Genomic DNA, 21,355 nt, shown 5'->3' with positions numbered 1-21,355 from the left:
CTTTTAAACAATATATGTGTATATTCTTCTTCTGTGCTTGCTTTGCCTTAATTGTTTGAAAATGGTGGCTGTAGTTTATTTCATCAGGACAAAGACTGACCTTAGAAAGGGACGGGACCTCTTGGCAAAGCAGCAGCTTGGCTTGCTGCTTACACAAGTGCCTGCTCTCTGTGTCACACAAGAGGAATTGCCATTGCTGCTGGGTAGTCATTTCATTATTTTCATGCTGGCAGCCTCAGATGCCACAAGGTATAGAGGGAAGAGGGCACATTGTTCCTCTTTTGGGCCTTATTACGTACTTGCTGTATGGTATTGGTTTTATATCTGGTCTATAAAATGAAAGGAACTGCCAATCCATTTTTATTTGTGTGTAGGGAAGCTACATTCAGGCACAAGGTGATGATTTTCTTGTTAACATGGGAGCTATTATTGCTGTGTATCAACACTGACCCATTCATTGCTTTGAGGTCTTAGGCTGTTTAGGGTGCAGTGGGAATAGGAAGAACTTATTGCAATTCCCCAAAGGTGCTGAATGAGAACATCCTCCTGTTTTCTCATATATCAGTGGCCAGTCAGTCTTTGGTGGCATAAGGCAGTCTGGGTGGTTTCAGTCAAATCCTGAAGCTGTTTAATCCAAAAAGGCAGAAGCATTGTTCTGATAGGAAGAAATAGCTTGTGAAATGGCGGTCAGGCATTGGAACAGGCTGCCCAGGGAAGTGGTGGAATCACCGTCCCTGGAAGTGTTCAAAAAACCTGTAGATGTGGTGCTCAGGCATATGGTTTAATGTGGACCTGGCAGTGTCAGATTAATGGTTGGACTCGATGATCTTAGAGATATCTTCCAACCTTAATGATACTGTGGTTATCTCTAGCCTTAAGAAAGGAGTACTTGGGCACTCACACACCATGTGCCAACAACCCAGGCACTCTGTGTAGAAGCACCATTAAAAGAGTAAACTCTGAGTAAAATAGCACAGGTTAAACAACAAATTGTTTGTCACTGACCCTAAAGGCTTGGTCTAGAGGGCCCCATAACAGTTTGGGAAGGTGCCAGAAGAAAGTGCAAAGGTTCAGGCTTGAGTTTCCTTTTGCATTACACAGATTTGGACAAATTTGACAGCACCTACTGAGACTGTCTCTCTAGCACTCCATACCTCACCATGATGAGAATCAGTTAGTCTCAAACATAATAAAGTAAACAATTGCCCTACCAGCTTTTATAACTTAAATAGGAATTTACAGACATTACAGATACTTACAGACAGATTCAGCGAATCTGAAGATTTCTTCATGGAATTCTAACTTCTGGTAAAGTCAAAATAAGACAGAAGTTCAAATAGCCTTCAGGGCTGCTCTGAAAGCTAACTCTTTTTCCCTAGAGAGACAAGAACATCTCCTCTGGACTCTACAGGAGCAGTAAGTCAAAATTACCTCATACAATGGCATGCAGATGCTATCAATCCACTCAAGCTGCAACCTGGGTAGTTCATGCTTCCTGTTCCGATCAAAAATGGCCTGAATTGAGAAGGAAACAAAACTGTCATGCTTTAATTACACTGGAGTATTTTACAGACGTATCATCCAGCACTTTGCAGCTATGATCAAATTCTCACAACCAGAATACTTTGTAAACCATAATCAATCTTTGCAGCTGTCTTCCTACTGCTTTGCTTAGCATGAAAAATAAATTGTTTCTTTTCAATTCTGTTTTGAAACTTTTAGGCTGAATGTGTTTGTGTTTTATAATTTTGTAGTGTAAAATAAATGCTCCACAGTTGGAGCTGAGCTGGAAAATAACCACCTGTAGGAATGTAAAGCAGATACCTTTGAGTAGAATTTTCTCTGTTCTTACATAGGGTTTTTTAGCTCAGCAAAACAGTGATGGATCTGGGTTGGCTCTCTTCCTCCTAGTCAAATTCTTTAGAATACTTTCTGTTACCCTTCTCCTGTTGCCTCTAGATAATGGCAGCTGAACATTTTGAGTTATTCAACCTGATAAGGCCTTTTCTTCTAATTGTTCAGTGAAAATCTCTATTGAACTTTCCTTGTTCTTGTTTGACACTTCATACCCATCTGCCTTTATTCCATTCAATTCCATTTTATCTATTCCATCACAGTAGTATATTTACATGTATATTTATAGAAATGCATTTCAAATAACACAGATATACAGCTGCAACATAAAGGAAATCTGACAATTTTGATTTCCACAGGTAGCTGTGATTTTTTTAGTTCAATTCTGTGTGTTAAACCAAACACCTGCTGCTTAGAAAATTCACTGATAGGATAACCTTAGCAACAGATACAGAAAACAGGTAAAAGGGCTCAATGCAAAAATGACTGTGTTGACTGGAGAGCTTTTATATATGGTTATAAATACATACTCTTACTGGACAGAGCTTTTATTTATTCTAAGGTTTCTCTTTATGTACAAAATACAATTCATTTTTCTGAATGAGCCCAATGCTATTTTCTTACTTTATTTAAGTTAGTAACTATTTCAGAAGTGATAAAAACTTACTGAAGGGGTGAGTTTGAGTTCAGATCTTTCTCTGTCTCCTTGTTCAAAGAATTCACTGGTTACCAGCTCAGCTGCCTAAAATAAAAATCATGATAAAGATCAGAGTTCTCGTTACATAATTTTCAGGATAATGAGTTTTTGCTCAGACCATGACTTCAGCCTGTGCTTAGCTGTAAAGAAGTGAGTAACCTCACTTACAGGACTGACATCAGGCATGTGTTCATATAGTTTTTGGGACTGGGCATACAGGGGGAATTAACAGCCACAGTTAGGCAAAGGGACTTATCCCTTTTTGATAGGGAGTTGACTTAGGGACTTACATTGCACTGCCAAGGTAGCACTCGATGCAGTTATAAGCAACTTACTCAAGAAGTGAAACCAAACCAGAAAATGATAGCTCTTTTTTGGCATCCACTATTATGTTTCTAAAAATGCTTTGTAAAACATGCAAGAGCTCTCTGGTTACTTACAGGTTGTTGCCCTATAATAACAATTTTGCTTATCAAAGAAAATCAATTAACCAATACCCTCTGTTGTTTTAATGTAATATGAATTCATAAAGGGTTTTTTCCCTCACTAGGCTTTACTTTTTTCCCCATGACTCATCACAATAGGATCTGGATATCTAAGTATGAACTCAGACTGTGATGATCATCTTGATTTAAAATCACGAAGTGATAGGTTGAAGTTAGAATGCATCTTTCTGACTTTAGAGAATGAAGATGTTCTATTCACTGCGGAGGTTTGTGTTCCTTAGAAGAAAACAAGACTTAAAAATAAACTTAGTTGTGGAAACCACAGGAATTTTAGGGAGTCAAACAGTAAGCAGTTCCAATATAGTACTGTATTCCTCTCATGTGCAAGACCTTGAAGGTAAGCACATGCAGCATCTTGAGATGCAAAAGAAACTGGAAGCCAATCCACTAAAGAGGCATTCATATACAAAATCTCCTGTCATGCCAGTGTATAGTTTTTAAACTAGAAAATTATTTTGTAATGCCAATGCACAAGAGGGTAAACTAAGCAGAGACCCTGTACTTCATAAAGTCTCAAAATTTCTTGCTTTAGCAACTGCATGGTAGGTAACATTCACAAATGCTAAGCTTGTTGTAGTTGAAATAAGGAGTACCAAAATAAATTGGAAGTAGGTGATGTTATAAAGTCCTCTTGAATCCAGCCTCTCACAGTTTGGAACTTTATTATGTATGCAATCCAGTACATTAATAAAATTCTGGATCAATATTCCAGATGGAGGACTAATCGAACAACTTAGTAGTAATTAAGGGTTTGCTAAGTGTATTATTGTATATGTGTATTTATTGTATAAAAATAATCAAGACATAGTATCAACCCTGTCCCTCAGTGCCATTTTGATCCTGTTCTCCTTATGTCCCTTTGTCTCTCTTTTTATCTGTTTCAATCTTCTCTTCCTGAATTTTTACATCTTACACGTGGCCTTTATTCCTTTTGTTTCAACTATATTTGGTTTTTCTCTTGTGGCACAGTTAAGGTTCAGCTATTTCCTGTTTTGCCTCTGTGGACTTATTAGCACTTCTGCTCAACCAGGTAATGTTTCAAGATATCCCAGACTGGATCTTTCAGTGTAAAATAAACCTGTATAACTAAGCTGCAGGAGACTTTTCACCTGTAGATCTCAAGAGTGATAGGTATAAAAATTCCCTGTTTACCAGAGACTCCAGCATTAATTCAGCAGCATAGCACAAAGATTCACAACTAGGAAAGCAGACCCTACCTGACATTTGGCTGTCAATGAAAATGCAGAAACTAATTGGGTTAAGGAGGAAAAATGAGGAGGGATTGCACACATTGCAGCAGTGGCCAGGTGGCACCGAAAAATCTTGTTATTCAATTTCCCACTGCAGGATAGAAGCAGTTTTCCTGATTTCCATGCAAGGTGACCATATTCTGGCCAAGTAGAGCAGCAGCCTTAGAAGAACTTTTGTCACAGTCTGCTGATAAAGCAAAAAGACTCATCTGGCAAAACTGAGAGCTGGGGTGAAGCCTCAGCTTTATCCCCCATAAATCTTTTTTATTCAGTTGATGGGCATGTAACTTCCATAGATCCCTTTCAGCTTCTATTACTTCCTTGTGCAAGGAATCTGGCTGCTCCTGCATCACTAGTTATCTAGCTTTCTCTTTTTCATTCCGCCTTTATAACCATTACTTGCTGTTACACCAAACTTCCTCCAGGCATGTACCCAAACCCAGCTGCACTGGTATATTCTTTATGCTGTCAATTTGTCCAAAACCTGACACAGTCTGTCTTCTACTGGCTTGTTCTGGGCCTCAGTGAAGGACAGAGAATGACTAGCATGGATACTGGAAATATTAAGGATGGTTTCTGGGTAGAGAAGGATGTCTAGAAGAGGAAAAAATCATGGGGCAAAGGACAAGTGTTTTGGGACAGGTTGTTTTCTCATATTGTTTGCCAATGCTGGATCCATTTTTTATGTATATTTCTAAAGAGCCTACTCAGCAGCAGCAGAACCCTGAATTTTTATTTATTGGTTTCTAGGTACAGGATGTTAAAGAAAGCCCTATATTACACTTGGAGTTTTGCAACATTCTTAAGAAAATGAATACATTTCTTTTATCATATATACTAAAGATTTTATCCTAATGAAAATTTGCAGAAAATCTGTCGATATCTTTGATCTAGAGAAGACTCTGCCACTGCCAAGCAAAACTTTGGGATGAAACAAGTAAATGCGGCTATATGTGGCTAAATGCCTTTTTTTTTTTTTTTTTTTTTTTTTTTTTTTTTTTTTTTTTTTTTTTTTTTGTTTAATCCATCCATTTTTGGATATGGATTTAAAATGTTAGCAAGAGGAGGGGTTGTAAAGCCAGATGTACACACTAGTATGTGTACAGGGAAAGATTATGCAATAAACTATTTTTTGCAGAAACCCCCTGCTATTTTTTTATAGCATTAATACCGCTGTAAATTGATTCCAGTTTTGGTCCCTTGTAAGCCAGGGCCCTGGGAATATTGTCCTGCCAGTCCCGCCTCCTCCCAGCCCTGCTATTAATCATGACTTGCCTGTCTTGAAATCTCCCACGGTTTGGTCACAGCTCCAAGGTCACAGGCTGTCATTAGCATTGATCTGAAAAACAGAAATGAACAATACAAGCTGAATCAACCTTTGTTAAATTTCTAAACAACTCTGCTCTGGATGCATAAATAAATAATATGTATATAAAATGTCAGCCCTGGCACCTTCTTTTCCTCCAGGAAAGAATGACATGTTTGAAATCTTAGCCATCAGCATGGCTTTTACATTACAATTGTGCCTCGGAAACCTAATGTGTTGCAGGTCATAAAATGATGAATTTTGGTATTGTGCATTGCACACTGGAAAAGAAATGATATTGCAAGGGAGTAACTGCTAATTTTGCAATACTTCTAACACTACTTACATTAATACCTATAATATATTAGAAAGCATGTGCTTCACATGATATAAGTAAGGGTATTATTACATAATAACACCTGCAACTGGATTAATTTATATGCCTATTTGTAAGTGACTGCTGTAGCAAGAGAGCCTATAATCACAGGAGGCATCCCAGACACTGTTTAAGCAGTTTCTACTGCTCATCTACAATAAAAATTGAAGATTTACTATGAGCTATACGGTTCCACTGTAGTTTAATACCCAGCTACAACCATGTTTTATATGCATTAGGAGAAAGAAGCCATTCAGCTGTAGAAAGCGTTTATGTACAGTACATGATGCAGATAAAAGTCTAAGAAAGTTTAAATGAAGAACAAGGGCACTGAAAATGAAGCATCAAATATATTGCCTGAATCTAAAATTAGGAATGGGTGAAATGGTATGGAAAATAGAAAATGGCCAATATTTTGTTAAAAGACCAAAAGATAACAGAATTTTAATGAAATTTCAGATAAAATGAGACCTAATCAGGCATGCATATGCAAATATACACATTTTATTGTCTACAAAGTGTGATCTACTCAAACCACCCACAATGTCTGAGGTTTTCCATAGGATGCATGCTCAGGGCACTCTTGAGGGCTGGAAGAGTACTCTGTATATGAAAATTCCCAGGTACAGACTGGAAGAGCGGAGAAATGCAGGGCCAGTGAAAAAAGACAGATGAGAGGAAGAGAGCTTGGGGAAAGAGACAGGAAAGATCTTTGTGCAGAGAGGCAGAATATTGATACTTTCTAGAAAAAGAGCAGAAGGGCTAAACAGGAACTGGTGAGGCTGGGAGAAAGGAAAGAAAACAGGACTGAGTGTGTAGGAGAAATAAAAATGGAGAAGGTGAAGTGATGTTGATTAATCCCAGCTGTTTGCTATTGTTTAAAAATCATACCATACTTTCTCTTGTTATTCTAAGCCTTCAGTCCACATTACATGAAATTCCTTTAACAAATATGGCTACACTTTGAAATAACCAGAAAGCAAGAAAAAACAGTGCTTACCGAAATATTTCTCGGTGGTTTTCCATATTCCAATCGTAACCACCTTTACTGACAAGTTCAAAAAACTCTGTCCTTCTCCTGCAAAAAAACCAGATTGTCAGAGAAGGAAACAAGACATTTCCAGGGCAGCACTGCGGCAGAAACACAGTTCTCTGTGTGATACAGAATCACTGCACCTCATGTATTATTGTTAAGGCTGTTACACTGACAGTCCATTTAAGCGAAACATACTAATTTCCGAACATGTTCTATAAATGTCTGTTATCAATGTCAGAGTTGCCTAGTAAAAGCAATATTGGATTTATGCTCTCCACAGATAAGGAAATGAATGGCTCTGAAATGTTCAGTCTTCCATGGAAGCATGAAATGTTCACCTACAGCAATGGACAGACAGACAATAAAAACACCCCAGAAATACACACATGCTTCTGTTTTCTTGTCCCTGCAAAATGGTTTTTACTTCTGCATTCTGAAGGGTTTTTTCAAAGCTGTGAAATTCTTGTAATTTCCAGCACACAGAAGGAAACAGAGACACACAGGAGCTGCTGCTGTCTTGAGTTCATAGTTCTTATAGACCGGAAACTAGGTCTCCCTGCTTGGTCCCATGGTTTGTCTTCTCATCCTTCATGTCCTCAAGCAGGGACAAAACGTGAGATGGACGGAACGTGTTAACGCTTGATTGTCGCCTTTAAGAATCAAAATTCTGACTCATCGTAGTCTGTAATCTTTCATGGCACTGAGACTCCAAGCTGCTCTCACTGCTTGCAGTGTGACTACATTATGTAATTGATCCTGCTCAAGATATAGCAGAAGTTGAGGAACAAAAGATTGGAGCAACTTTCCCTCAGTGACACAACATATTGAGCATCAAAGCTGGAAAACAAATAAATACCTATATACTGAGTGACAGTCCAGAGACATCTCCTATGTCTCACAGTCAAAGACTGCTCTTTGTCAAGAGGAAATGTTGTTAGATAAAACAGGAGAGTTTGCAGTCTTGTGTTTTCTATGTTTACTCCAACTAGACTGAAATGTTGAGCAGTGATTATTGACAGTGCAGTCTGATGGCAGCCAGTACACATTTGGACACAAGGAGATGTACACTTCCAGAAACACTCCTTTGGTCAATGGACAAAACATTATGTGGATAATGTTGCAATATTTTGGTCCCTGACTGTCATGGTTATATATATGACCAGTCACTCCTACTGTAAGGCCTTTCTATAATGGATTTTATACAGCAGCTAGAAGAGGGCTATAAAAGGGCTGTGTGATGATATCTAATCCCTTATACTTTGGGAAATAAAAGATTTCATTTTGAAGCATTGGATATTCCGAGCAATTAATATGCTTCTGGACAAAGACATACAAGGCAAGAATGTTTAAAGATGAAAGTTCAGGAAGATGACACACCAGAAACCTAAAATATTCAAATTTAAAATGTAGAGATCCATAAGCAGTAACTGAAAATGAGATTCTCAAGGCCTTATGTTAGCATAAACCTTTAAGGATTTTCTTTGAAATTCATTTAAATGGATACAGAAGTAGCAGTCCAGCTCCACAGAGAAGTTTCAGTGTAGGAAGGACTGAACTCAGAGAAAAGCAGCCATGTATGATGAAACAATTTAACATTTCCTTCTGTTGGTATCCAAAATTAAGAGGTTTTCTATTGATAAGCAAGTATAATATGACAGAATTTCAGAAACAAACTGAACTAGAACAGTTTTCCAGGGTCTTTGAGTAACATTGCCTTTGGCTGTATTTTGCCTCGAAGGGAGGTTATTTTCCTATGTATCCATTTGCTCTACAGCCCAGTGGATCAAGGTATCATTTGAATGAATTTCCATAAACTTAATTTTGGTCCTGTGCTTTTACTTGTTGTATTATCTACAAGTGTCATTATCTGGATTTATAAACTAAAATCAAATATATTTCCCATCTGATCTTTCAGTGAAAGTGATCTTTCTGTTTGTTTGTTTGTTTTTGTAAAAGTAATGCCTTGAGAAAGTCTGGAAAGTAAAGCCTTGCTCTGCCTGCAGTTTTTTTGCTGTTTTGCTACCTGGAGCTTGTGATCATTAGCTTTAGTTATTTTAAGAATACTGATATGAGAATTCCCGTCTCTACAAAAATATTGACGATGTAACAAACTGAAAAAACAAATTAGGTACTTGTGTAGAAACACCTGCTCACATAGGGTGGCTTTAAGAAATGTAAAGCACCAATGTTTCTAGAGAGTGATTTTCAGGCACTTTTAGAAATAAACTAGCATAGCTACCACCTCATTAATGAATCATAGTAACACAAGAAAAAAATAACTTATCTGCAGACTTTTGAGTAAAGAGACCTCATTTCTTGAGAGTCTTCTGATTCATGCAGTGCAAAAAAAAATCAATAATGAAAGTAAAAAAAAAAAAAAATCTTGCAGTTCAGTTACATCTCTTCTGGACATTATTTCTCTGTATTAAAACTAGAAAAACAACTTTGCCATGTAAGTTTTTCAGCCTAAGGCAGGTAGGGAAGAGAGCTCCATCACGTCCGAGTCTGAACAGGGTCTGTCCCAAGGCACTGCCATGAGCCCTCTCTGGCTTCTCCAGGATGTCCAGGATCTTGGCAGGGGGAGCACATGGAGCTGTGCCAGGGCAGCTGATCTCTCAGTCCCTGTCACTCATCCCCTCCTTGGGAGCACAAAACATTTCCGCAGCATTTATTTATGATGAGACAAGAGGATCTGTGGCCCACAGAATGGAAGAGACCTTCAAGGTCATTAAGTCTAACCTTCATCTCAGCACCACCATAATCACCCCTTAACTATATTGCCCCTAAGTACCATATCAAGGCAACTCTTTAATACTTCTAGAGGTGGTGACTCCACCATCTCCATGGAAAACTTATTCCAATATCTAGCCACTCTTTTAGTGATTTTTTTTTCCTCTAATATCTAAGCTAAACTTCCCCTGGTAGTCTCATCCTTTCATTTGAGACATGGCAGAAAGACAGACAGGATAGGACACTAATGGACACCAAACAAAAAATCCTAAGGATGACTTATTGTCAAGACTGGGAAGGCAGTGCACTGAAACTGCACATCTGCCAGCACTTCTGCCCCTAAGTAAGCTGCAGGCTAATGCCAGATGTCAGAAGTGCAGTGTGATGGTGACACCATGACTCCTATGACCAAATATCATCCTTCCACATATCCTCATTGGGATGAGCTTGATAATAATTAACAATATTTGAAATATAGGCCCAACTTGAAATCTACTTTGAGATTTGTTTTGCAAACAAGGAAAAGGAAGAAAACTGGATGAGAGAGATCTGAGTGTACTTCTCCATAGTTAAGCTTTTAAAGACCTATTCTCATCACGTGATGTGAATTGGCATAATTTGTCTTCAAAGCAGCAAAGTGTCTGCTTCATTACATCTACAACTGGGTCTGTAACTAAATACTGTATTTCTTAGCATACATGTTTAGAAATGCTGAAATGGTGGAAAAGAATTCTCAAATGTCACTAATTTTCTAGATGCCAAAAGAAATGATCATAGAAAGGACAGCAAAATTATGTGACTGAGCTGTAACTGGTTCCTGGGATTGCTTTGAAGTATAAACCTAGGATTTCACTTGCTCTTGGTTGATACAGATTACATGCTACACATTAAAGCAAAACTTACTTGGACACTTGAGATATTTCTATTAGTCTAAAAGATACTAAGTATTAGACTAAACCTCTTCAACCATAGCTAAACACTAATTTCTCATATTATGTATCCTTACTGGTATTTAATAGGTCATTAGAGTAAGTTCTTTGAATTTTCATTCATCAAATACCAGAAATGCCAATACTTACTCAAAATACAGAGTGAGGTCTGTTGCCAGTATTGACTGCTTTAGAAGCTGCATAAGGTCACTGTAGTCCTTAGAGGACAAGTTAGCAAAGATGTTGTGACCCTATAATGAAAGAGATAAAAGAGGTAAAGGGCTAACAATCAATACAAGTTTTTAAAAGGTTTTCTAACTTGTTAGTCTACTGTCTGTCTGTAACACAAGCCTTTTCTGATTCACGGTGAAACTACAACAAAATAATAATGTTAATACTGCTGAGATTACATTGAGGCAGAAGAGTTGATGATTGTTATCAAGTACCTGGTATGTTTTCTAAACTCTACTGAAATTATAGCCTGTCGAGTTAAGATTTACTCTGTGCTCTCACCCTGCACAGACTCAGTTTATGAGGAAAAACTATGGATACGTTTCAATCTCTCATCTTATTAAACGTTTTGGGGAGCTGCATATTGGAGCTTTTGAGTAGTGATCCTAATAGATTTATCTGTGCTGCTGCTTGCATGCACACAAACTGCTGTTAGAGCAGTCAAGGACACTAAATCAGTTTTTCATTCAAAGCAGCCCATTTGCTCACTCTGCCCATTACTGTCTTGTCCTACAGTGTATTCAGCCATTGCCTATGTAGGCTAAAGAACCACAACTTTATAAGCAGTTTAAATACCCTTTGTGGCTGCCTTTTGAGGGATTGTGGATTAAGAGTTTGAAAGATGCTCTATGGCCAAAATGAAAGGAAATTTTTTTTTTTCATGTTGCTATTTGAGAGGGGGAAGGTTCTTTTGTAACTGAATTTCTGAAAACAAAAGGGACAGAGACCCTATAATTCCTCTGTGAAATTCTTGAGAAAATAAGATGAAAGAAACAAAATTAATGAAAAACTCTGAAAGTAAGCTGAAGAAATTATCTTTGTGACAATAGTCACATATATTAACATACATAAACTTATTACAGGTCTTTCCCCTCCTAATCTCCTACATCAATATTGAAGTTCTTTCTGAACAGAGTCTTACTTCGGTGATATTTAGTCCTGTAGTGCCCACATTCAGTATGCACTGCCATCTACTGATTAGGAAGATTAAAATGCCCTTAAAACCAAGAATTTTCCAGCGAAAGGGTTACTATAGTCATGCTGGTATGAGGACATGTATGAGACAAGGTCTGGTGAGGTAGAGGTGGCATTTTTTAAAAAGAGAAACTAACTTTTGGACTAAAAAGATAATTGCCCATGCATAAAATTACTCCCTTTCAGCTAAATATTAAGAACACTTTGTGAATCTGAACATTATTAAAAAAAATTAAAACCAAGGTACTCAGAAGAAAATAGAGGAGTTCTTGCAACAGGTCTAATTTACCAAGTTGTTTGTTATTCTGTAATATCTACTGCCTTTCTGACCTGTTTGATGGAGTATAAAACCATGTGACCACAGAGCCCACGGTCACTTACACTGAGGCTAGCATGTAAAGAGTAAAGGATAAATAGCCCCTCAGTCCAATATGATCAAAATCTGAATAAGTGATAGAACATACTAGGTAGCAAGGATAGAATATTTCAGCTTATTTGAGAGAGACCAATTGCTCAGCTGGTAACAGAAGATCTCTCTTTAAGTAGATTGGAGGTTCCAAATCTGCATTTATTCCAAACCAAGCAGGACTGTGTTCCATTAACAAACTGAATGTGTTGGATAAAAATTCCATAGCATTCATTTTCTGGTTTAGACATGAAGGCCTGGAGAAGAAGCTGTCTGAAATATCAAAGGTGAGGATTTGCATTTCAAGTAATATTTTACATCTCTGGAAGAAGCCAGAATAGAGTCCAAATATTTTTTTCATAAAATTCTTGATTTTTAAGCTGGAAATGACAAAGAAAAGCATCTAGACTGACATGAACTTTTACACAGTTCTTCGTATCTTGAGCCTGAGACATTCAATTATAATGATTTCAGGAGCTAGAGAACTCACTGTTTTCCAAAAAAGCTTCTTCCAGAGACTGAACAGTGTCACTAGTTTAGGAGGAAAACTACAACAAAACCCCCCCACCCAAACCACTTTTTTTTTTTCCTATTCTGAACCAGTCTGCTTAGCATTCAAATGCTGCTTTTTCATACACCTTTCCCTGGCAGTATAGGAGCCATGTAATTCCCAGTATCACCTTTTGGATGAGCTGGCCTAGGCTAAGTGGCTTGAGCTGTTTAAATCTCATGCTGGTGCCCTCCTTTCCTATGTTTACTTTTTGAATATAACATCAAGGAGCTAAACACTAAAGGTGCAGTTCTGTGACGAATCTCCCTGGATGTGAACACAGAGGTAAAGCCATCACCCTGTTCCCATTTGTCTGTGATCAGGAGACATTCCAGATCTCTTCAGGAGTTACTGCAGATCAGGCTATGGTCTCCCAGCTGTGCTGCAGGAACAGCAGTTTTGGTTTTATATTTACTGAATGCATTTTGTTGCAACCAATCGCTGTAAATTAAGAAAATGCATCCATTGTTTTGAAAGGACTCCATGTCCATCCTTCCACTTTTCTCAGTTTTTAAATGCATGGAGTAGTATATACTGTATAGTGTTACATGCAAGATATTCTAGGCAAGAACTATGTCTTCACAGGAATCTGCAAAGCAATTAATGTACTTTGGACAGCATGATATTGCTGATTTTAATTTTAAAAGATAGTGTATTAAATTATGAAAAAATCATAAAAATACTGATTACAGAAAGGCTGCCAAAGAAATTAAATTGGTGCAGTAAAGGATGGCTCTGATACTCTGAATATGACACCTGTGGGTAAAGGTAAGCACATGTTTCAGCTACCTATAAAACACTGAGCAGGATATATGTAAAAGGAGTGAGAAAAGCTGACAATATGATTAGGATGTATTCTCCTTGCCCCTTGCTGATTGAGACAGATATAATCTCTGGGCTCTATGATCAGCATTTGTAGTTGTTTAATTTTGTGCTAGTTGTGACCTTTGTGGTAGCCAATAAATAATTCCTCAAGGAGAGGGCATTAAAAAGGTACTGTACATGGTATTTCCTTTCTGCAGCTGAAACTGCCCAACAGCTTACAGTGAGATTAATAGTAATGCTTTTGTACCTCACTTTGGAGAATCATGACAGCGTGATTGAAATGGTGGTGCTCCAAGGTAGCAGAGGTGCCATAGAGCTGAGCTAAGGCTGATCCACTCCTGAAACAGAACATGGGAAGTCAACAAATCCTGCTCGTCTGCTTACGAAGCAGGTTTCAGAGACAATTTAGTGACAAAAGCACGTAGCCACACTCTCCACCTCCACTTCAGCAACCTCACTTAAGACAGCTGATGAGACCAAAATACTGATTTAAATCCACATGCAAAGCATTTATGTTCCAGTCTTTGCTAAATATTGCCAGCTCACTAAAGATTTTTCTGGAACTATAAGAAATTTTGTAATGCAGCTTTTAAAGTGCCTCAGCAACAGCACAGACATTGCAGCACAAGAGCTGTGCATTAAAGACACACAGTTATGTCCTTGAGCTGGGATTGGCTGTTCCCCTGCTACCTTTTATTTTTAATTCTTAATAAACATAAACATGAGGGCTTACCATTGGTAACTACAAATTCTTAAAAAATAAAACCTCAAAACAGAACAACAAAAAAACCCAACTGCAAATACTAAGGTAACAAAAAACACTTACTGCTCTTGCTAACCTCAAGTGAGAGCAGTGAATATAAAAGTAAAGCTTAGCCTATCTCTAGAATGCATTTTCTCATCACATTTATTGTCTAAACCAAAATCAGATTCAAAATGCACAGAGCAGATGGGTTTTCTACATTTAAAGGACAAAAATATATGGAGTTATATTATTAAATTGCATATTGCTGGGAGGTGGAGAGATTGGGACTGGACTGTCAGAATGGTCACCGTTCACCAAGTACCGAAGTAGTTCAGGCAAAGTACTTCACTTCTGGGATCCAGCCTAAAGTGACAGGATGGGTTTTCTTTCCAAAGAAACGAGAATAAGAGATTATGCTACAGACAGAAGGAGTCTCCTAGGAGCATATACCATAAAACTGCACCATACTGATACTTAATTATCAGAAGCAGCTATATGAGAGAAAAGGATGTCCAGGAAGCATCATCCCTAGAGAATGTGATGTTGGCATATATAACAGAGCCATTTGAGACAACTGTGATATTGCCTTCATCATATACCCCTTGAACTTTCATCATAGAGTATTGGACACTGAAGATAAAATAGGAAAATGTGATGCTTAAATTTATGTCAGGTTAGAGGAATAAATCATAGTTAGTGTTATGAAAACTACAGCTTCTGTTTTCAGGGATGTTTTATACATGTGTGGTAATGTTTGTCTTTCATTAAATGTCTTCAGCAGTTTCTTTATGGAGTCATAAAATGGTAGCCTCCTCTCCATACTCTGTTGTCAAACAACAAGTATGAGTGATAGCAGTCTAATGCTGAACCCTGTACCTTTACCTCAGCCATCCCTCTGCACAAAGATACTCTTGTGTAATGGTACAGCAGAGAAGTGGTTAACTTAATCAGAGCCTAAAATGGCCAGGATGTAAATCTTAGGTCTCGTTTTTGTAAATTAGGAACATAAACATCAATCAGCTGAGCTTCCTTCCCATTTGTCTCGTCTATTTTGATTCTCTTCAAGACTCAGCTGCAAAAAGGCATCTAGCTGTGCTTGGTAACCTTTGCACCACGAGCTCTGTCTTTGGAGCTCTGCAATTGATTTTCCTTGCTATGGTGATTGAAGATCCAGACAGTGTCATTGTTTCATTGAGATTGTATGGCAACACCAATACCTCAGGAAATGGCAGCTTAGTGAACATCAGAAACATCAGTTTGAGTGATGGTCACTGAGGTAACTTGCCCCCAGAAATGCAGCAGCCCTTGCATACACACATTGCAGCAGGGTACTTCTGCAAAAGGGAGGACAAAATAGGCTAATACAGGATCATGCTGGCTTTCAAATATCCCTGGACAGCCATTTGACCACTCCCCCATCACACTGCAGGATTAGTAGTAATGCAGAACAGAAAAAGCTACAAATGCACACTGGAATCTGCACGACAGGAATGCCTTGGGGCCTCATATTCTGACTGTAGAGGAACTGGGGAGTGAAGAAAACAACACAGGATTTGAAGAAATCTCTGTGTCTGGCAGCTTTATTCCACAGCTTGGTTGGGATGTTGCTGGGGACATTTTCTGTTGTCCCTCCTATTTTCAGGGAATAAAGATTTTGGAATGAATTTGACCTTAGTCCAAGAGTTCTGTTACCTACACAGTAAGAAGTACCACTCTTAAACCTTCTGCAAATCTACTACTTCGCTGTGCCTGAGGGCAGCAGCAGGTTTCTGTGAAAGCATTATTTCAGTTTCACTTACTTTCTTTTTTTCACAATAGCAGAACGAGGTTTTGCTTAATGTCATGCACCCCAGTCAGCAAGAACAACCCAGACAGACAATTTAGGTGCTTCCTGGGTTGAAAACCAGAATCAATAATAGCTGAGCCTGAAAAGAACATCAAGTTTTGGCACCACATTTCGATATGTGGTGTCAGTTCAACAGCCAGCTACAAAGGACAAGCCAGCAATTACTTAAAGAAACAGAGAATGATAAAGATGGATAGTCTCTCACTGGACACAGGAATAAGAGTACTTGGCCTTGGCCTAGAAGGCTTGAAATTAATGCTTCCTTCTTTATCCTGGTCACCTTTTGCTCTCCTGTGGAAGAAAACCAAATTAAAATAGTAAGAATTAGAAAGCTTACTTGGCTTGGAAGGCATTGTTGGTTCCCCTGTGGTCAAGGTCATGACATAAGCATCCCACAATCAAAGCTAAAATTTCAATTTCAGTTAGAATCTCCTGAAATCCTGCAGTCTGAGAGCAGAAAAAAAAAATGGCAGCTGTAACGATCAGTAGCAAAAGGGATAAGTAATGTTAGTCCATCCAGCAACAGTCAACTTTGTTTTGATACCATGAACGTTTCAGTAAGGAGAAGATAAATGCTTTATTGTCATATTCTATTCCCTGCTGTATGTCAGATGGTTAGCAGAATAGATAATGTCCTTGGAGTGATCTGTTATTATCTCTTTGTTGCATTTCCAGCATGTCATTTCTCTGCTACCCAGGAGGCACTAAAGGCAAAAAGCTGAAAACAAATACCAGTAAATGCAAACTGAGACAGGAACTGGATTTTTCTATCAGAGAAGTAAACCCCCAAAACTAAACTGATAAAATTTTGAAATTATTATTTAGAGAAGTACTTAGATTTCTTCAATTCTGAGATGACCATCTTAGTCAATCCCTATTGTCAGAGATAGCTGACATATTAAGCTGGAAGACCTTTAAAAGAAACCAGCTAAAATATACTCTGTGGAACTGTTATGAACTATTAGGAGATGTTTTTAATCTGGCACAGTGAAATGAAGTGGCCTGATTTAAAGAGGAAATGTCTCAAATAGCATATTTCTGCTGCAGATACCCACTTGGATTTGGGAGAAGCATTTGAAAACAGATGCAATGAAATTCCCTACAAGCTGCTCAGACATGACTGTGTGAATGGGTGAGTTAATCCTAGAATTAGGAATTAAAAAACCCTTTTTTTACCCCTGTGCTTTTCCTCTTGGATATTTGTCATAGCAGTCTTCCTGCCTGAGTGGGCTCATGTCACTTGATGCTACTGCTAACCTCAAGCATCCTGAACAGATCCTGGAGGAGGTGTCAGAGCCTCTGTGGGACACCACCTTGTCAATGCTGTGCCCCTTAACCCATGGCAGAAACAACCTGGCTCTTCAGAAGCAGAAGGGCATAATGCCTGCAAAAACGACTGGCTGAGCTGGAAAATCATAATACTTGTCTTTTCACAGTCCCAATCCTCAATTAGCCACATGATCTTGTTAGCATGAAAGGAAATTATATACAAAAAAATACAAAATACATTTGTATTGGAAGACCAGTCCAAGGCTGAACCCTAACATCATGTAAGAATTCCGAAATTTCATTGATTTTCAAAGGGGCATAAGTTCACCCACTGGCAAAAAGATGGTTTAAGTGATACAGTGGGACTTGTTGCTTTTCCTTGGTAGGAGCTTACACTCAGAAATGCCAGTCAGTTGCTGCAATACTCTGTGAAAGCTCTGCTATTCACCCCAAAGACCACAAATTCTACTTAGAGAAATGCACATTCAAATCTAAATATTCTCTGTTTAGACAGTCTGAAATGTGGCCACAGTTAATACTTTGGCAATACAGGGAGCCCAGCTCCCTCAGGTGCTCAGGAATGCACTTCAGTGGGAATTGAGGAAGTGCCAGACTTGCTACAAAAGCTTTGTAATTGCTTAAAGTTTACACAGCAGAAAAGATTACCAAATATGAAGAAAAGATTAATTAATTTTGTGTAGAATCCACCAGTGTACAGAATAACTTGAATATTAGGAAAGAGATTTCTAGTGGCATTGCTTTTGTTTTAGTTTCAGTAACATCTACCCAAGTAGAAAAAATCCCCTAAAAATAGCATTTGCTCTTTTTTTAATTTTATTTTTTAGCATAGCTCTTGTATAACAAATAATAATAAAAGTCTATTTATAAAAAGGGATTAAAAATAGTTGGTAACTGACAACACACCATGTATCAAGTTTCAGTCTAGAGAAAATATTCATGGCTAAGTTAAAATAACTTAAAAGAGAAATTTTATAATATGAAATTGATGTTGTAATAAATATTCTTTAGTGTAATCCAAGCTTTGATTAATTCAAGGATTCAACCTGTTTTGTAAATGCAGGGAAAACAATTAAGGAATTTACTAACAGTAGCAATATCTCAAAAATAAATGCCACATTTTATTTAATGAAAAGTCTTGTCACTGAATATATGAAAGAAATATAGCATATGTCACATAGTAAAAATCATTTAATTTAAAACAATACTAGAGTAAGAGGATTTCTTCTTTGAACATAATGCAAGTAAACAGAGGATTACATTTCCCCTTTTTCTGAATTTGCAAGAGAAAAAAAAATACATGGCTATAGATGATGGTGCAGTAAAATTTATTTTCGCCAGAAAAGGAATGACCCATAACTCATGAGTGGCAGAGTCTCCAGTGAGTTATGGAGGTCATTCTTTCATGTGAGGAAATGAATTGCATTCATTATACCTTGTCCCAAATCTATATGTTTTGTTATTAGCACACCAGATGGGATTTTAATTTGATATTGCTTACTTGTTCATTTTTGCCCTTTGAAATAAGTATCAATGTGAACTGTGTTGGCAAAGGCACTGATAATGAAGCCTGAGGTCGATCCTGCCTTTACTCTCATGTACTCCCTTAACTTGCCAGAGCAGCCTTGCTGCAGTGCTTGTCTTCAGAGTTCCTGAGCATCTGAAATACAGAACTATGGCTTGCAGAACTGGGGTTATGATTGTTCAGGAGAGAGAAAAGACATGCTTAGATATACAGGAGCGTGCTTTAGATATGTAAAAGGTTGAGTTTACCGGGAGTGAAGCAACGATTTACTCTTTGTTGAATTTCTGTTGTTTGCCTTGTTCAACACAGCTGAATTTTCCTTGAGCATTCAGTAGGAGTATGGTGGGGCCCTTAAAGGTTACTGCATTACAAGTTAGATATCACTATACTATGGTTAATCCTACCTGAAAATGCCCTAAAATAGAATTACTGGTTTCTGTTTGTGGGGCAGTCTATATTGCTGACTATCATGGAGAAAAAATCAGAAATAAGGTGCAATAACTACAGAAAGAAGCGTCTTCTTGACTGGCAGAGAAGGGCTCTGATAAGCCCTTCAAATGGCTTGTCAAAGAATTTTTCTCTTTTTACCAGTGAACAAAGAAGGCACATGCTAACTTGGATGGTATGCCCAAGACAAATGCAGTAGGAGCAAGCCTTGTATTATTTCTACTCTCAAGTCTCTCTTTTGTGTCTTTTTTTTGCACAAAATGAATCTTCCCGTATCAGGAAGGGAGAACAGACCAAACAGATCAAGCACCTGAATTTATTCTGTTCTCAGCCAGAGCCGCAGCAAAGCGGGGTGGGATGTGAGGGGACTCCAGTGCTGCGGCCACTCACATCCAGCCCTGCACATGGAATTGCTCATTCTGTTTATTACCAAGAGCATGGGCAAGGAAAATAACTTGGCTTAGAAATGCCGGATCACATCTCACAGGGAGCTGCATCCCTGTGCTGACTGTTAAAAGGATTCTGACATTAGGCTGCGAGAGCCACGGTCAGAGCATCTGTGGGTGGAGGCCAGGCAGGAGCTGGTGGCTGCCGGAGCAGCAGGGCCCTGCCTCCTCTCAGGGATGGAGAGAGGCATCTGGCGGGGATGGAGGTGCCCGGTCCCACCGGCAATGTGCCGCAAACCTGGCCTCGGAGCTCCACCTAGGGGTGTCACCGCTGGGGCTTCCCCGCCCGGCAGCCTCCGGCAGGAATTACTGTAATTCACACCCAGCGGCGCTGCCCGCCTTTGCCCGTACTCATCAGAGTAAAATGCTTCTCCTTTTTCTAAAACTAAGGGGGAAAAAAAGCATGTCAAGTTTATAAAACCATAAAAACTACCGACACCCAGTGTTACCACCAAATATCCTTAGAGAGCACCAGCAAGTGCCTGCTAAAACAATGTTAATTCTGCGCAGCTGAGCAGCCTCATGCCCAGAGGAAGAGGTGACTGTTCTCTCGTTGAATATCTTCCTTTCCTTTGTCTCATGGTGCACGGTACAGCTTCTCAATGCCTCCCCCAACACTCAGAGAAACACACCCACCCTGCTTGGGATGGACCAAGCACTAGAACAACATCTTCACCTGCTAGGGGAAGTCAGAAACTTTTTTTCTTGCCCTATACACAAAGTTCTGGCATCCAGGACCTCTGAGTTTTTTATTGGTGCATTTACAAGAATGAACTAACCAAACATTGGTTATTTCATGCAGTGAGGTTGCTGTGGGGTAGGGAGAGAGAGCAGTAAACTTGTTTTAGTATGTTAGCTGTGGTACTTCCAGCAGAATTTACTTGAAATTTCAGCAGAATTTACTTGTATGCTGAAAGGAGCTACAGGTACTGCTGGAGATATGTGCTAATAAAACCTCTAAGTGTTAACAGGGTCCAGTGGAGACTCAAGTTTCACTGAGATCACTATGCTGAAAGATAATTTTCAAATGTTTTGAGGCAATACCTTCTAAAACTATTTAGATGAAGCTGGATAAGGAGATAACAAATATCAACATAATAAATACTTTGGGATTCTAATCCTTGGTTTTGTACTTCCCAATTAGGAGTTTGAAATAAATGTCAAATCAAAGAGTTCCAAAAGAAAAACATTTTGTAAGTTCAGGATCTGTAATAACAAGAGCACTCCAAGACTGCCATCTGTTTTCAGTCACTTTAATGTGCCTATGATATCACTGTCACTAAAACACTATAAGGTTTTGCCAAATACGTGCTGCCTTAAGTTCTGTCTGCTTTGCTATTGGAAATGAGTAGCATAATAACTAGAAAAGAAATTGAATGCTGGAAAAT

General features: G+C 38.5%; 1 protein-coding gene across 1 annotated transcript in view; it reads right to left on the bottom strand.

Moving 5' to 3' along the window:
* Positions 1–21,355, bottom strand: part of PDE11A (phosphodiesterase 11A) — a 108,016-nt gene that overhangs the window by 12,783 nt on the left and 73,878 nt on the right. The window contains exons 13-19 of the mRNA XM_066323308.1: positions 16,600–16,709; positions 13,919–14,009; positions 10,835–10,935; positions 6,990–7,067; positions 5,579–5,646; positions 2,522–2,592; positions 1,432–1,515 (exon numbers count right to left, since the gene is read on the bottom strand). Coding sequence (XP_066179405.1) covers positions 1,432–1,515; positions 2,522–2,592; positions 5,579–5,646; positions 6,990–7,067; positions 10,835–10,935; positions 13,919–14,009; positions 16,600–16,709 — 603 coding nt within the window. The remainder of the gene's footprint in view (positions 1–1,431; positions 1,516–2,521; positions 2,593–5,578; positions 5,647–6,989; positions 7,068–10,834; positions 10,936–13,918; positions 14,010–16,599; positions 16,710–21,355) is intronic.

The sequence above is a fragment of the Sylvia atricapilla genome, chromosome 7 (assembly GCF_009819655.1).
Source record: "Sylvia atricapilla isolate bSylAtr1 chromosome 7, bSylAtr1.pri, whole genome shotgun sequence".
In the NCBI taxonomy this organism is placed as follows: Eukaryota; Metazoa; Chordata; class Aves; order Passeriformes; family Sylviidae; genus Sylvia; species Sylvia atricapilla.
Note: the sequence above shows the minus strand (reverse complement) of the source record. Positions and strands in the feature narration are given on the sequence as shown.